The sequence below is a fragment of the Pelobates fuscus genome, chromosome 9 (genome assembly GCF_036172605.1).
Source record: "Pelobates fuscus isolate aPelFus1 chromosome 9, aPelFus1.pri, whole genome shotgun sequence".
Lineage (NCBI taxonomy): Eukaryota > Metazoa > Chordata > Amphibia > Anura > Pelobatidae > Pelobates > Pelobates fuscus.
Window position 1 is genome coordinate 16,124,515 of NC_086325.1, and position 16,594 is coordinate 16,141,108.

A 16,594-nucleotide genomic window follows, 5' to 3' on the forward strand; every position below is an offset into this window, starting at 1 on the left:
CCACACAACACACAGCCAGCACTTCCCCTCCTCCCCACACAGCCAGCACTCTCCCCCCCTCCTCACACAACACACAGCCAGCACTCTCCCCCCCTCCCCACACAACACACAGCCAGCACTCTCCCCCCCTCCCCACACAACACACAGCCAGCACTCTCCCCCCCTCCCCACACAGCCAGCACTCTCCCCCCCTCCCCACACAGCCAGCACTCTCCCCCTTCCCCACACAACACACAGCCAGCACTCTCCCCCCTCCCCCCCTCCTCACACAACACACAGCCAGCACTCTCCCACCTCCCCACAAAACAACACAGCCAGCACTCCCAGCCCTGTGGCCAAACTCCTGCAGCAAGGGAGGGTCATGTTACACATCTGCCCCAACACATACAATAGAAACAAAGAAAACTTTGACGTGGCGGGTGTGCTAGCCGCTCAGCCATTGGAGTAACTAAGTAGCCTCCATTTGTTAAACTATGCATAGGGGTTTGGGCAGAGCTCATGTTATAAATAAACTGGGCCATTCCATTACAGTTAGGGGGGGGGGTGAAGCTGTGTATAACACAGGTGGTATAATGTGAGCAGGGGTTATAATATAATGGTTATCAGGTAATAGAGAGAGTTCAGTAACTATTTAGTATTCCGTACAGTCTAATGCTATAACGATCTAATAAATCCCATAATACAGCTGTAACACCCCCTCCCCCCCCCCGCGGTTTGGTACATTCGGAATGTTGACCCAGGCAATGGGCGTGGCCAGGTGACATTTAACAGTGTGTGCAGAGGGCTGGGAGCATCATTGGACAGAGAATGGTGGAGGTTTTTGTGCTTTACTGGTAAGAGGGAAATGGGGGGATACTGGGTGGTTATTGGGGAGTAGTGTGAGGATATGGGGGGTATACTGTGTGGTTATTGGGGAGTAGTGTGAGGATATGGGGGGGATACTTGGTGGTTATTGGGGAGTAGTGTGAGGATATGGGGGGGTACTGGGTGGTTATTGGGGAGTAGTGTTGTTATTGGGGAATATTGTGAGGATATGGGGGATACTGGGTGGTTATTGGGGAATACTGTGAGGATATGGGGTGGTTATTGGGGAGTATTGGGAGGAATACTGAGTGGTTATTGGGGAATATTGGGGAATACTGTGAGGATATGGGGTGGTTATTGGGTAGTATTGGGAGGAATACTGAGTGGTTATTGGGGAATATTGTGAGGATATGGGGGATACTGGGTGGTTATTGGGGAATACTGTGAGGATATGGGGTGGTTATTGGGAGGAATACTGAGTGGTTATTGGGGAATATTGTGATGTCCATTGACCCTGCATTCATCCTATACATGGGTTACATTAACTCCTAGAATGCCAGGTTCCTGCAGTGTTTTATACTCCGTATGTGGAGTGCTCTGAGGGCCAGGCATGGCCTGGAGACTTATAAACCTGTCAAGTCACTGCCCAGCCATCACACTGCTCCCATAATGCCTTGCTCTAACCTGTCCTGTTACTGTACTTGTAATTACCTGCTTACTGTGACACTGTGCATCGCTGTCCTCTGTTATAACTCAAGCGTTCTGTCTCTGTGTAGAACTCCTATTAATCTATAACCATTTAATATGGAAATTCTATAACTTATTGGTTAAGTGAATAGAAGTCAGTGTAATGAAAGGTAAGTGTTAAATTCATGACAGTTTTTGTTCTTTGTAATCACTAAAAAAAAATGTTTTCTCTTTTCCAGTGGAGCCTGAGGGTACCGCCCCAAGGTGAGCCCCTTTTAACAAACTTAAACTGATGTTGTCATGATACACTGTGACCCTAGGAGGAACTGGCCCTTAAAGGACCACTATAGTGCCTGCCATCCTCAAGGCCCCCCTCCCGCTGGGCTGAAGGGATTAGAACCCCTTCAGCCTCTTGCCTTAATCCAGCACCGTCTCTCCTCCCCCTCCGACATCAGCTATCGAGTGGAGCTGAATACGTGGGCCAGAGCAGTGCGCGCGTTCAAACCGCCCATGGGAAAGCATTACTCAATGCTTTCCTATGGACTTTCTGCGTGCTCAATGCAATTTTCGCATTGAGAGTCGCGGAAGCGTCTCTAGCGGCTGTCGGGAAGACAGCCATTAGAGGCTGGATTAACCCTACAACGTAAACATAGCAGTTCCTCATTGAGCTGAAGTGATCTGGGTGACTATAGTGGTCCTTTAAACATGTCACTGTCATTATACGAGGAAAATGAAAAGAAATAACCTAGGGCCAAAATTTAGATATCACAAGGTAGAGGGCACAAAAAAGGGGGGTAACCCCTAAATAGTGAATATCATAGAGAATAAACAAAAAAAAAAAAAAAAAATGCCATTCTACCTGTGTATGATTTACTGAGAAGATTATAGGCTTAAAAAGTAACTTTTAATAAATAAATCTAAAATACAAATATGTTAAAGAAAAATCATATGAACAACAGGAGTGGGTGGAGATTATACAGTGAGTAAAACTCTGACCACTTATACAAGCTGTAACAGTGTATACATAACACTAATGCTGAAGCAATACTGTTTTGCTACAATATAACATCGGTGTATTCCCAAGTAATAGAAGTGATACTATATTATATATCACTAATAGCTGTAACAAGAGGGGGGAGATAAGACGACTGCTAAACCAGTGCTGTCAATAGTTAAAAGATTTATGGATAAGTAAATCCCTACATGATAGTACAACTAACGACATGGGTTAGCTCCACATACAATAATTGATAATGTTCTATGGTGCTTAACCTCAGAAAGATCCAAGATAATGGTTCAGCTAAGACAGATTTCTGACAAACGGCGATTAGCCAGTTAAATATCACAAAAGCTGCCTAGATCATAGCAGCGTATTGATAATAAATTAAGGTTGCTGTCAAGCAGTAAAGTGTAAAATAAGGGGTTGCTGACCTGGCTCAGTTTTTTCTCCAAGATACCCAGCAGTATATTCTAGTGTAACAACGGCTGCCTGCACTGAGTTATCTTATGCTTTACCACAGTGGAGCACAAAGCAGTAGCTCACCTGTGAAGGACTGCTGACAGGCAGCAGTTAACTGGTTAAAAGTCCCACAACACGTTGCCTAAGTGCTAGCTGCATCTAAATAGTAGGTCAAAGTATAAAGAGAGGGTTTGCAAACAGTTTTGAACAGGTTGCCTAGGTAGTAGAAAATATACAGACAGTGACAGAGGAAGGCATATAGAATAAAGATTCCTGAGTCTTGTGCCTTCGAGGGCACCCCTTAATAAAATGCCTGGTCTTATCAATCTCCCCCCATAAACATAATAAAGGAAAAAGAAAGGAAAATAAAGTATGTACAGAGCACTTAAATTAGTGTTAAGAGTCTCCAATATGCACTCCTGAGATGCTGGACATGAAAGAACTTGATGTCGGTAATTTAGCAATTGATAAGCAGAGAGTTAGGTGCCGATATCAATAATGTGTCAGTATGTGTCCAGAGCCCCTGACGTGCACGTTTCGCCAGTGAAGCTCATCAGAGGGGGCGGATGGGGATGTTATATTATAGCAAAACAGTATTGCTTCAGCATTAGTGTTATGTATACACTTTTACAGCTTGTATAAGTAGTCAGTTTTACTCACTGTATAGTCTCCACCCACTCCTGTTGTTCATATGATTTTTCTTTAACATATTTGTATTTTAGATTAATTTATTAAGTTACTTTTTAAGCCTATAATCTTCTCAGTAAATGTCACTGTCATTGGTACGCTGTGACCCTGGGAGGGACCGACCCTTAAACTTGTCACTGTCATTAGTACGCTGTGACCCTGGGAGGGACTGACCCTTAAACTTGTCACTGTGACCCTTAGATCTGACAGTATAATTTGATGTATCAGAATGAATTAGATGCACTTGGCAGAATCTGTTTTATTTTATAGATTCATATTGTTAAGAATTGGTAATTGTCTTACAGATATTATTTTCTTTTAGGTGGATGATGTGATGGGGTACTGTTTCTGTTGGATATTTGCTTTTATTTTTTTTTCTAGTTTTGACTTTATTTTATTGTTTCAGTTTCAGCAGCTCAGGAAGGAACTGGAGAAACGGTTCCCGGGCATGCTGAAAATTGTAAGTACTAGAGATCGACCGACTGGATTATTTTAAAAAAAATGTAATAAAAAAAAAATCAGTAAACGTTTAGGCCCATAGCCGATAATTTACCGATATTCTGTAAAATTACCGTTTTGAAAAAAGAAACCAGTTACACAAATCTGTTTAATGAACATGTTTATTAAATTTTTTCTTAAGTGGTAAAGGCACAAAATATACATGCCAGTCAGGTTTTTTTGTTTTCAAGAATATTTAGTGTTCCTCTCCCTTCCCTACCCCTCCCAGTCCCTTAGTTTTCATCTCTCCCCCTCAGTGTGTTGTGGTCGTCTCCCTTCCCTGGTGTGCCTCATTATCTCTTATAGCGTGGCCGAGCGCAGCGGACTGTGGTACAGGAGCTTCAGTTTCCTGTACCCGGCCGGACTGACCGGAAGTGTTTTCTCAGCGAGTACTTCCTGTCAGTCCAGTCCGGTACAGGAAACTGAAGCTCCTGTACTGCGGTCTGCTCAACCACACTACACTGAGTGACTGGTAGGGGGAGTGCTATGCGCTTCCTTCCTGCTGGTACTCGATTCTTGCGCCCCCAGATAAGACAGCCGCCTGATGGACGCGCCTGCCCTGCGTTTGCTGGGCCACTATGCCTCTCACATTATCGGCAATATCGTTATCCATAGTGTCCCATATTTGTCAAAATACTGAATATCAGACAAACCAATTATTGGTCTATCCCTAATAAGTTACCCCTAAAAGCAGTTGGCCATTTAATTCAATTGGCGCAGGTGAAGGGGATTTGTCTAATAGACTGTCTTTATTATGGCAACTGCAGCAAACTGGGACACTATAGTCACCAGAACAACCACAGCTTATTGTATTCTGGTGAGTAAAATCATTCCCTGCAGGCTTTTTGCTGTAAACACTGTCTTTTCAGAGAAAATGCAGTGTTTACATTACAGACTAGGGATACCTCCACTGGGTACTCCTCCGATGGCTACTAGAGGTGTTTCCTGGAGCAGTTCTGCACAGTGTGACTGACATTTGGTGTCACCTCCCTCTTCATGCAGACACTGAACTTTCCTCAGAGATGCATTGATTCAATTCATCTCTATGGGGGAGATGCTGTTTGGCTTGTGCTGGCTCTGCCCCTGATCTGCCTCCTTCAGTCTCAGCCAATCCTAATGGGATAGCATTTTGATTGGCTCAGAGAATCCCCCATCGGGAGCGGAGCCAGCAGCTGCAGACTTGAATAGAAGTGTTTTTTTTTTTTTTTACATTTAGGGGGCAAGGGGGGGCTAGATGGTGGTTCTAACACTGTCAGTAATACATGTTTGATTTCCTGACACTATAGTGTTCCTCTAATGTTACTGTGTTTGGTGTTCTACCCTAGGATGGTGAAGGTACCCCAACTGCCACAGGATGGTTTGAAGTGACTGTGGATGGGAAGCTGGTGCACTCCAAAAAGGTAAGATGCATGCTGGATTTGTCTGGGGCTAGTTCTCCTTAGGATATTCCTACTGGCTGTTGGCTAAACTCTAGAGAAAGTCTTGAGACTACACGTGCCATGATACTCGTACAGCCTTAACGCAAAACAAAATGTGTTTTCTGTTACGGTCTCCTTGGAAGCCATGTTTAACTCTTGCTGAGAACATGTAGGGACAATTGTTTCCAGATTTTGTTTGCTTAGTACAAAGTGTGGGGCCCAACATGCCCTGAGGAGAGACTGACCAGGTACCCCCATTTATGGTTAACTAGTAACTTAGAATGACTGAGTACTGTATATTGGGACCCTCAAAACACATCCTCTGTGTTTGATTCAGAAGAATGTGAAAACTTTATTTATATTTATTCTCCCTGGCACTGCATCAATCTGATGGTACCTGGATCTTTATACCTTGCAAGTTGTGTTAAGATGACCATGTACCTTATTTATCGGCGTATAACACGCACTTTTTCTCCCTGAAAATAGGGGGGAAATCATGGGTGCATGTTATACGCCGATATCCCATATTTACTTACCTGTCTTGAAGCGTGGGCCGGCTTCACAGCGCGCATCGCGGTACTGGAACTTCCTTTCAGTCCTGCCGGTACTGGAACTTAAATTTCAGGTTCCGGTTTCCGGCGGGACTGAAGGAAGTGTGCACACTTCCTTTCCGTCCCGCCGGAAACCGGAACCTGAAATTTAAGTTCCAGTACCGCGGTGCACGCTGTGAAGCCGGCCCACGCTTCAAGACAGGTAAGTAAATATGGGACAATAGGGAAAGTGCACTAGGGGACACTATGGGAGGGGACACACACACACACACACACACACTATGGGAGGGGGGGAAGAATACTATGGGGGGGGGGGGTGGAGAATACTATGGGATTGGGGGGGGGGTGGGGGGGATACTATGGGAGGGGTGGAAATTTCCTGGAATTTCCTTCTGAAAATGAGGTGCGTGTTATACGGTAATTAAATATAGAGCCCAGAAAAGGCCGCTTTGTATTAAGTGATGGTAACCCCTCTAGGCTGAGAATTTCCGGTTTTGGTAACGGATTCATGCCATTGGTACACACGCTGTAAATGTGCTGCTTCACTTATCTTTAGCCTAAAACACTAGAAGCATCTACCTGTACTCATCCGCCCCTGATAGAAACGGACTAGTACTTGCTGTGTAAAAGCTCCAGGCTTCAGATCTGGTGTTTTACAATCTCTCTAGGCGAGCTACGACCTCTTTTCTGTGTGTTCTAATTTATTTTCTTACTAATGGAGATAATGCTTATTTACGAATATAAAAATAGTGCTTCTGATTGTAGGATTTGCTTCTCCCAGCAAGTAGCTTGCATTTATCAGCCAATCCTGGTGCTTTAATGGTGATTAATGTGAATAGTAAATTTTATAGTGCTTGTGGCGGCAATCCTATTTAAGAATGTTAAATAATTCTCCAATTCCTCCCTGAATGCCCTGCAATGCATCATTGCACCTTCTAGATACCTGATACAGTGAGGGCCAATTTTGGATTTAACAGGACTGTGCAAGAACATCGGCCCTTGGGGGCCCAAACTACATGGTTCTTTCTCTTGTTTCTCTCTGCAGAATGGCGATGGCTATGTGGACAAGGAGGCAAAGCTTCAGAAGATCGTGCTTGCCATCGAGGTGGCTTTGAGGAAGTAACGGGCAGAATGTGGTCATTCTGCAATGTGTGAGCTAAGAAGGTGAGGAGTGCAGTAAGAATCTGGTCTTAACACTACACAGAGCTGATTCTGTTCTGCAATAAATGTGATGCTCTGTAGCCCCCCTGTTATTGGTTGCTTTTACAGAGCTATTGGTAGACCATCTATAAACCTTTTTTTTATACAGCTACCAAGTCTGATTGCCTCTCATTGGTCACTTTCTTTTTTTTTTTTTTTTTTTTCTTCCAGGTTGGACGTCCTTTTTGCTTCTTTCATTTTTACCTCACGCCTTATGAAGGAAAACGCTAAAATGCCCCTTGGGCGCGGCCGAGCCCCGATATCCTGCGTGCTGTGTTCAGATGACAAAAGCGACGGACACCCATCCTTTTCCTGCTCAGACAAAATAAAAATTTGATGTAAGATTTTTGATTTTCATAAAACCAGTGGAATGAGACGGTTTTTGAGGAGCGACCTGACTCCGGGAAGGTGCAATAGAACGGTCACCTGGGCATCTTGTATCATACTGTAAAACATCAGAATAATCTGCAGGTCTGCTCTTCTGCGATTTAACTTTTTTTTTTTTTTTTTTTTTTATATATTAAAGAATGTGTATTTTTATACCAAAACCTTGGTTTACACTTTTATTATACTTCATTTCCAAAAACCAGAAGGTTTGTTTTTCCCTCTCGCAGCCACTCTTGGTGGTTTTTATGTGAAAGGCTGACAGTGATGGGAATGGCTAGAATATTTGAGCTAAACTAACCGTGCCTCCTCCCTGCCCCCAGACTGCACTACACATTTGAAACAATGGACACTGTACCCCCAGTAAAATAAAGTGTTGAACATAGTAGCTCGCTGGTGGTGGGGTTCTCGGAGTTTTAATGCATGTAAATCTGTGCAGTCCAAACCAACAAATTCCATGTGAGGGACAGTGTGGAGAATTGTATTTATAGAAGGCTGGTACAAACAAACTCTTCCTGTTGCCTGCGTGGGATTGGGAATACAAAGCACATTGGGCATATTTTGTGGGCCCTGCACGAACAGCCCTGTTAGGGTTTGAATGATTATCAGTGCCACCAGTTTGTTAGATTATTCTTCATATTTTTGTTTGACATATCTTGCAATTTTCCAATAACATGCTGATATGACAATACCATGACAAATGTGGTATGACTATTTTTGGTCTACAAGATTCTGTAATTAGGACCCTCATTGTCAGCACTGGGCTCTTAACATGGCCCTGTATACAGGGAGCACTGACAGTCCTGGGATATTATACAGAGACCAGCACTATAGTATTATACAGATAGTTGAGCATATACCCCATGTCCCAATCTCTAGACAACTAGTACCAGTCAACAGCAGCTTCCAGACGCGTGTAACAGGGCTGGGCAATTCAGGCTAAAGTGCACTCGCTGGCAGAGCCAGACTGTGAATACAAAGCAGCCTGCATTGACAAACGGGCTCAAAGACAGACAAGTTCACTGACACACAAGCTTACTACAGATGAACTCCGTTGCATAAACACAAGCTCACTGACACACAAGCAGTACCATCTTAACAGCATTATGGGACAACGGGCAAAGCTGTGCACTGGGGCCCTTCCTACACAACTCACAGGAATAAAAATGTAAGTTATTAATAAATTAAGTTTTTATCTTTATTGGTACCTACACACACTGCAGTGAGGAGTGCAGTAAATGTGTTTGTGTGTAGGGGTGCAGTGTGTGTTTGTGTAAGGTTGTTCATCAGGTCCGGCATGAGTGTGTGTGTTTTCATAAACTTTTCTTATGGTTACCCTTAGTAAGGATAGAACACACAGAGGGAAAGGTGAATAGAATTAGGAACAGAGTTGAACAGGGAATGAGAAGAGATGCCAATAATCTAAGGTATTAAAATATATACACAAAGACAGTCCCTGGGCACCATCCCATCCAAACTCTGGCTGGGATGGCTCACCTTCAAGGACCTGCAAACGGGCAATCCTATCACTGACGCCACGCTCAAAGTGTGGTGCGGCCTCCGATTCGCCCGCCTGACTACCTCCCCGAACCCCCTTACCCCCATTACCTACAACCCAGATCTCGCAGGGGGCCTCCCTCCGGCTGCCCTCAAATGCATCCAAGGGGCAGACTGGATCTACCTACAACAATGGACCTCGGGGGGCGAGGTCAGGCGGCTGATGGAGAGACCTCCCACTCAGCTAGACGCGTTCCACCACCACCAGGTAAAGGCATACCACGCACAAATAGCGGGTAGAGCCCACCTCCACAGGCAGCTCACGGACTTCGAGCAATTGTGCACTAACAGGAGGCACATCGAACACGGTGTCTCCCACATGTATGCTATCCTCCTGACATCGCTGGGAGGTAGCCCGCTAGGCTTCACTGGTAAATGGGAAAGAGAGACTGGGACCCAACTAACAGATCAGGAATGGGGGAAAATCTTCCTCCTCACACACAAATGCTCAATAAGCTCAAAGTTCCAAGAAACCAGCTATAAACTCCTGACGCAATGGTATCATACGCCGGAGGCCCTCAAACGTATGCAGGTTGCGACCACAGGGGACTGCTGGAGATGCGGGTCCGGACCCGGCACGAACATACACATATGGTGGACGTGCCCACGCATCACACCATATTGGCAGATGATCAATACAAAGATCAGGGAGATTACAGGTTCGTACCTCCCCCTCCTACCCCTGACGATGTTGCTACACCACACGCCAGTACCCACGCGTACATACAAAAAATCCCTCACCATACACTTGCTCACTGCAACGAAAGCCCTTATACCACTACACTGGAAACGCACCACAGTGCCCACATTCACGCAATGGGTTGACAAAGTAGAAAACATCTATGACATGGAAATCATGACCGCCTCCCTGCAGGAGCGCTCTGACAAATGTGCCCTCAAATGGTACCCCTGGAAATCTTATATCTCTAATGGATCAGCATAGTGGGTTCCCCAAGGCTCGACGCTTGGTGATGGCTGGGCCGCGACCAACAGTGACACGAGGGCTGTCCGCTCACGGGAAGTGCCTGTGGCATGGCCTCGGGGGCCGTAGGGCTCCCACCCGGAATACCCCCCTCCCCAACCCCAACTGCAGATCCCTTCTCCCAGACCCCCAGGGGGCCTGGGACGCTTGATGACTAATGACTAATGACTTACCCTGACCATGACATGGGCTGGCCCTTAGAGGACAATAAAGTTGAACGCAATGATACCTACTGGGACGGGGTCACTAGACTCCGACTTAGAGGAGAGACTAGCCATCATGATAACCTCTTAGGACGCATTATAGGGGTACTTAGCCTCGACACACATGTTTCCCACCATGGCACAACACCGCTGGCCTAATATACGGCTCTTAGGTGCCGAGACCAACCCTGAACAACCGAAGCAACTAGACACCCTACATGGAAGGGGAGTGACTTTGATAATGAATAATTCCCAAGATGCTACCGACCCCCTTCTATCCCCTCACTAAATTTGGCTTATTAACTACCCTCAGGCATATGCATATTGTTAGAGGAATCCTCATAGTTATATTGTACAACCGAAGCTTTCATGTTACTAGTTACTACAAATTTTAAAAAATGAGGCATCAATATTCTGAAACTGTACTGTTATGGCAATACCGATGTAACTACCCTGTGATGTAACTTACTGGTACGTTTCCCATATTTTTTCTTCTGTACCCCATCATATATGCCTTGAATAAAAGAAAGATTGACAAAAAAAAAATATATATATATATATACACAAGTATGTGTGTGTAAAGGAAGTATAAGATAATCGAGCATAGATAGGAGGAAGAGGGTGAACTTAGGGAAGATCAGGGAAGGGAAGACAAAGAAATGCAAGAGCCTAATTTAGTGAATAGACCCCAAAAGTGCAATAAACCACTAAATAGGAACAAGGAGAGCTATGGTTAAAGAATAAGGAGAGCGTACAGAAATTAAATATAAAAGGTAAATATCTGGCAGGTTAGCCCAGATAATAGGAAATGTCTCTGAATAACAGATAAGGCCTTTGTAACGGAGGGTAAATCCACAGTCAGCGCTGAAAAGTAAGGCAATGTCCCAAATCCTCCCAATAACCGGACGAAACACAGTATGGGAGTCAACTAACTGGCTTTATTCACAGGCTTGTATATTTATACAGTTCCCCATGCAAGGGGTTTCCTTAAAGGTAGTTCAGGGGATTTCCCCCATCAGGCAGTGTAATTCACCCAGCAGGCATTGCTGCACGAGAGGGATACTCCCACTAAAATGGACGGTTACGTGGATTATCCCCTCGTGCAGCAAAACCGACAATTCACATAAAAATACATTTTCTGGACATTATTCGGCACATTGACATAACCGAACGTTCGGTAGATAGCTGGGGTCTGAGCGCACCTTTTGTGAGAATACCGCTCAGATCCCAGCTGAAATGACCGAACGCCGCAGCAAATACGGTTTTGCATTGAAGTTCCCCTCAATCTGTCGATTGCACTTAGGGGAACTATCCTACCGAAAACCAGGCTCCCGAACGGTCTGGAAGTACAGCGGTGTTCGTGTCGTCGAGTAGCCGTTTTCAGTTCCAGGCGCTCAACGACCAAACACCGCTGAAGAAACAGAGGATCCAAGATGGCCGACTGCCGCATGGTCGGTAGTCGAACGACGGCCACCTAGGAGAGCCTCTAATCGACATTGTTGCAATCGGTTAACAAGCGCCACACGCCTCTAAGTGTGTGGTCTATCAGGGGAGCCCACATTCGTTTCACGAACAGCCCGGATAGCCGCTGTTCAAAGAACTTGCATGCTGGTAGCTTACGGCTGCTAGCATGCGAATTACCATAGCCCCCATATACACAGCAAAACACAATTAGCCTACAGCACAACCTACAGACAACCTTTCATACGTTTGTAGTCCAGAAGTGGCTAGGTTTGCCACAGCCTTACTGTAAGACATAATTATTTTAGGCAGATTCAAGGAATCTATGAAACTGTAGTAGTTTTGGTAGGTTCCTTGGAGTAAGAAGTTTGGAGATAAGGTTATATATAGGTTCAGTAATTAGGTATTCAGTCCCAGTCAGGTCATAGTAGAGAGGTAAGTATTATGCTCTTCAGGGTCATTAAGTTTCCAAGGTAAAGATCAGGAATGGAACTTTGGTAGGTTTAAATACAGACAGAAGTATTCAGGCAGGTATAATACTGATCAGGAGTATTCTCAGGAGTCAGATCATCAAGTGTTTCTCTAGGTTTCTAACACAACGTAAAGACCCTGCTTTGAGCAGGTAGTGGCTCTTTTTATAGAAGTAATCATTCACATGCAGGTGAGTAGTCCCAGGAACATTTTCAATGAATTAGTAGCTCTGGCGGCCTCTACAGGCAACAACGTATAATTCTAACAAAACTAGAAAATCAGGAACATGGCAGTGTGTGTCTGAAGGATGCAGTGCGTGACAGGTGCTGTGTGTGTGTGTGAAGGATGCAGTGTGTGGCAGGTGCTGTGTGTGTGTGAAGGATGCAGTGTGTGACAGGTGCAGTGTGTGTCTGAAGGATGCAGTATGTGACAGGTGCAGTGTGTGTCTGAAGGATGCAGTGTGTGACAGGTGCTGTGCGTGTCTGAAGGATGCAGTGTGTGACAGGTGCTGTGTGTGTCTAAAGGATGCTGTGTGTGAGAGGGGTGCAGTGTGTGTCTGAAGAATGCTGTGTGTGAGAGGGGTGCAGTGTGTGTCTGAAGGATGCAGTGTGTGACAGGTGCTGTGCGTGTCTGAAGGATGCAGTGTGTGACAGGTGCTGTGCGTGTCTAAAGGATGTAGTGTGTGACAGGCGCTGTGCGTGTCTGAAGGATGCAGTGTGTGACAGGTGCTGTGCGTGTCTGAAGGATGCAGTGTGTGACAGGTGCTGTGCGTGTCTGAAGGATGTAGTGTGTGACAGGTGCTGTGCGTGTCTGAAGGATGCAGTGTGTGACAGGTGCTGTGCGTGTCTGAAGGATGCAGTGTGTGACAGGTGCTGTGCGTGTCTGAAGGATGCTGTGTGTGAGAGGGGTGCAGTGTGTGTCTGAAGGATGCTGTGTGTGAGAGGGGTGCAGTGTGTGTCTGAAGGATGCAGTGTGTGACAGGTGCTGTGCGTGTCTGAAGGATGCAGTGTGTGACAGGTGCTGTGCGTGTCTGAAGGATGTAGTGTGTGACAGGTGCTGTGTGTGTCTGAAGGATGCAGTGTGTGACAGGTGCTGTGCGTGTCTGAAGGATGCAGTGTGTGACAGGTGCTGTGCGTGTCTGAAGGATGTAGTGTGTGACAGGTGCTGTGCGTGTCTGAAGGATGCAGTGTGTGACAGGTGCTGTGCGTGTCTGAAGGATGCAGTGTGTGACAGGTGCTGTGCGTGTCTGAAGGATGTAGTGTGTGACAGGTGCTGTGCGTGTCTGAAGGATGCAGTGTGTGACAGGTGCTGTGTGTGTGTGAAGGATGCAGTGTGTGACAGGTGCTGTGCGTGTCTGAAGGATGCAGTGTGTGACAGGTGCTGTGTGTGTGTGTGTGTGTGTGTGACAGGTGCTGTGTGTGAGAAGGATGCAGTTTGTGACAGGTGCTGTGTGTGTCTGAAGGATGCAGTGTGTGTGTGACAGGTGCTGTGTGTGAGAAGGATGCAGTGTGTGACAGGTGCTGTGTGTGTCTGAAGGATGCAGTGTGTGACAGGTGCTGTGTGTGTGTGTGAGTGTGACAGGTGCTGTGTGTGAAGGATGCAGTGTGTGACAGGTGCTGTGTGTGTGTGAAGGATGCAGTGTGCGACAGGTGCTGTGCGTGTCTGAAGGATGCAGTGTGTGACAGGTGCTGTGTGTGAGAAGGATGCAGTGTGTGACAGGTGCTGTGTGTGTCTGAAGGATGCAGTGTGTGACAGGTGCTGTGTGTGTCTGAAGGATGCAGTGTGTGACAGGTGCTGTGTGTGTCTGAAGGATGCTGTGTGTGAGAGGGGTGCAGTGTGTGTCTGATGGATGCAGTGTGTGACAGGTGCTGTGCGTGTCTGAAGGATGCAGTGTGTGACAGGTACTGTGCGTGTCTGAAGGATGTAGTGTGTGACAGGTGCTGTGCGTGTCTGAAGGATGCAGTGTGTGACAGGTGCTGTGCGTGTCTGAAGGATGCAGTGTGTGACAGGTGCTGTGCGTGTCTGAAGGATGCAGTGTGTGACAGGTGCTGTGCGTGTCTGAAGAATGCAGTGTGTGACAGGTGCTGTGTGTGTGTGAAGGATGCAGTGTGTGACAGGTGCTGTGCGTGTCTAAAGGATGCAGTGTGTGACAGGTGCTGTGCGTGTCTGAAGGATGCAGTGTGTGACAGGTGCTGTGTGTGTGTGTGTGTGACAGGTGCTGTGTGTGAGAAGGATGCAGTGTGTGACAGGTGCTGTGTGTGTCTGAAGGATGCAGTGTGTGACAGGTGTTGTGTGGGTGTGTGTGTGAAAGGCGCTGTGTGTGAAGGATGCAGTGTGTGACAGGTGCTGTGCGTGTCTGAAGGATGCAGTGTGTGACAGGTGCTGTGTGTGTGTGTGACAGGTGCTGTGTGTGAGAAGGATGCAGTGTGTGACAGGTGCTGTGTGTGTGAAGGATGCAGTGTGTGACAGGTGCTGTGTGTGTCAGAAGGATGCAGTGTGTGACAGGTGCTGTGTGTGTGAAGGATGCAGTGTGTGACAGGTGCTGTGCGTGTCTGATGGATGCAGTGTGTGACAGGTGCTGTGCGTGTCAAAAGGATGTTGTGTGTGACAGGTGCTGTGCGTGTCTGAAGGATGAAGTGTGTGACAGGTGCTGTGTGTGTGTGAAGGATGCAGTGTGTGACAGGTGCTGTGCGTGTCTGAAGGATGCAGTGTGTGAAAGGTGCTGTGTGTGTCTGAAGGATGCAGTGTGTGACAGGTGCTGTGTGTGTCTGAAGGATGCAGTGTGTGACATGTGCTGTGCTTGTCTGAAGGATGCAGTGTGTGACAGGTGCTGTGCGTGTCTGAAGGATGTAGTGTGTGACAGGTGCTGTGCGTGTCTGAAGGATGCAGTGTGTGACAGGTGCTGTGCGTGTCTGAAGGATGCAGTGTGTGACAGGTGCTGTGCGTGTCTGAAGGATGTAGTGTGTGACAGGTGCTGTGTGTGTCTGAAGGATGCAGTATGTGACAGGTGCTGTGTGTGTGTGTGACAGGTGCTGTGTGTGAAGGATGCAGTGTGTGAAGGATGCAGTGTGTGACAGGTGCTGTGTGTGTGTGTGTGACACGTGCTGTGTGTAAAGGATGCAGTGTGTGAAGTATGTAGTGTGTGACAGGTGCTGTGTGTGTGTGAAGGATGCAGTGTGTGACAGGTGCTGTGTGTGTGAAGGATGCAGTGTGTGACAGGTGCTGTGTGTGTGAAGGATGAAGTGTGTGACAGGTGATGTGTGTGTGAAGGATGCAGTGTGTGACAGGTGCTGTGCGTGTCTGAAGGATGCAGTGTGTGACAGGTGCTGTGTGTGTCTGAAGGATGCAGTGTGTGACAGGTACTGTGTGTGTCTGAAGGATGCAGTGTGTGACAGGTGCTGTGTGTGTGAAGGATGCAGTGTGTGAAGGATGCAATGTGTGACAGGGGCTGTGTGTATGTGAAGAATGCAGTGTGTGACAGGTGCTGTGTGTGTGAAGGATGCAGTGTGTGACAGGTGCTGTGTGTGTGAAGGATGTAGTGTGTGACAGGTGCTGTGTGTGTGAAGGATGCAGTGTGTGACAGGTGCTGTGTGTGTGAAGGATGCAGTGTGTGACATGTGCTGTGTGTGTGTGAAGGATGCAGTGTGTGACAGGTGCTGTGTGTGTGAAGGATGCAGTGTGTGACAGGTGCTGTGTGTGTGAAGGATGCAGTGTGTTACAGGTGCTGTGTGTGTGAAGGATGCAGTGTGTTACAGGTGCTGTGTGTGTGAAGGATGCAGTGTGTGACAGGTGCTGTGTGTGTGAAGGATGCAGTGTGTGACAGGTGCTGTGTGTGTGAAGGATGCAGTGTGTGACAGGTGCTGTGTGTGTGAAGGATGCAGTGTGAAGGATGCAGTGTGTGACAGGTGCTGTGTGTGTGAAGGATGCAGTGTGAAGGATGCAGTGTGTGACAGGTGCTGTGTGTGAAGGATGCAGTGTGTGAATGATGCAGTGTGACAGGTGCTGTGTGTGTGAAGGATGCAGTGTGTGGCAGGTGCTGTGTGTCTGAAGGATGCAGTGTGTGACAGGTGCTGTGTGTGTGAAGGATGCAGTGTGTGACAGGTGCTGTGTGTGTAAAGGATGCAGTGTGTGACAGGTGCTGTGTGACAGGTGCTGAGTGTGTGAAGGATGCAGTGTGTGACAGGTGCTGTGTGTATGTGAAGGATGCAGTGTGTGACAGGTGCTGTGTGTGT

At 46.8% G+C, this 16,594-nt stretch overlaps 1 protein-coding gene across 1 annotated transcript; it reads left to right on the plus strand.

Moving 5' to 3' along the window:
* The first annotated feature begins 748 nt into the window (after positions 1-748).
* On the plus strand, positions 749-7,648 carry SELENOW (selenoprotein W). Its single transcript, XM_063433225.1, has 6 exons — positions 749-833; positions 1,731-1,755; positions 4,044-4,097; positions 5,461-5,535; positions 7,150-7,268; positions 7,476-7,648. Exons 1-5 carry the CDS (start codon positions 808-810, stop codon positions 7,225-7,227), a joined length of 258 nt encoding a protein of 85 aa, XP_063289295.1. The 5' UTR covers positions 749-807; the 3' UTR covers positions 7,228-7,268; positions 7,476-7,648.
* Positions 7,649-16,594: the final 8,946 nt, after the last annotated feature.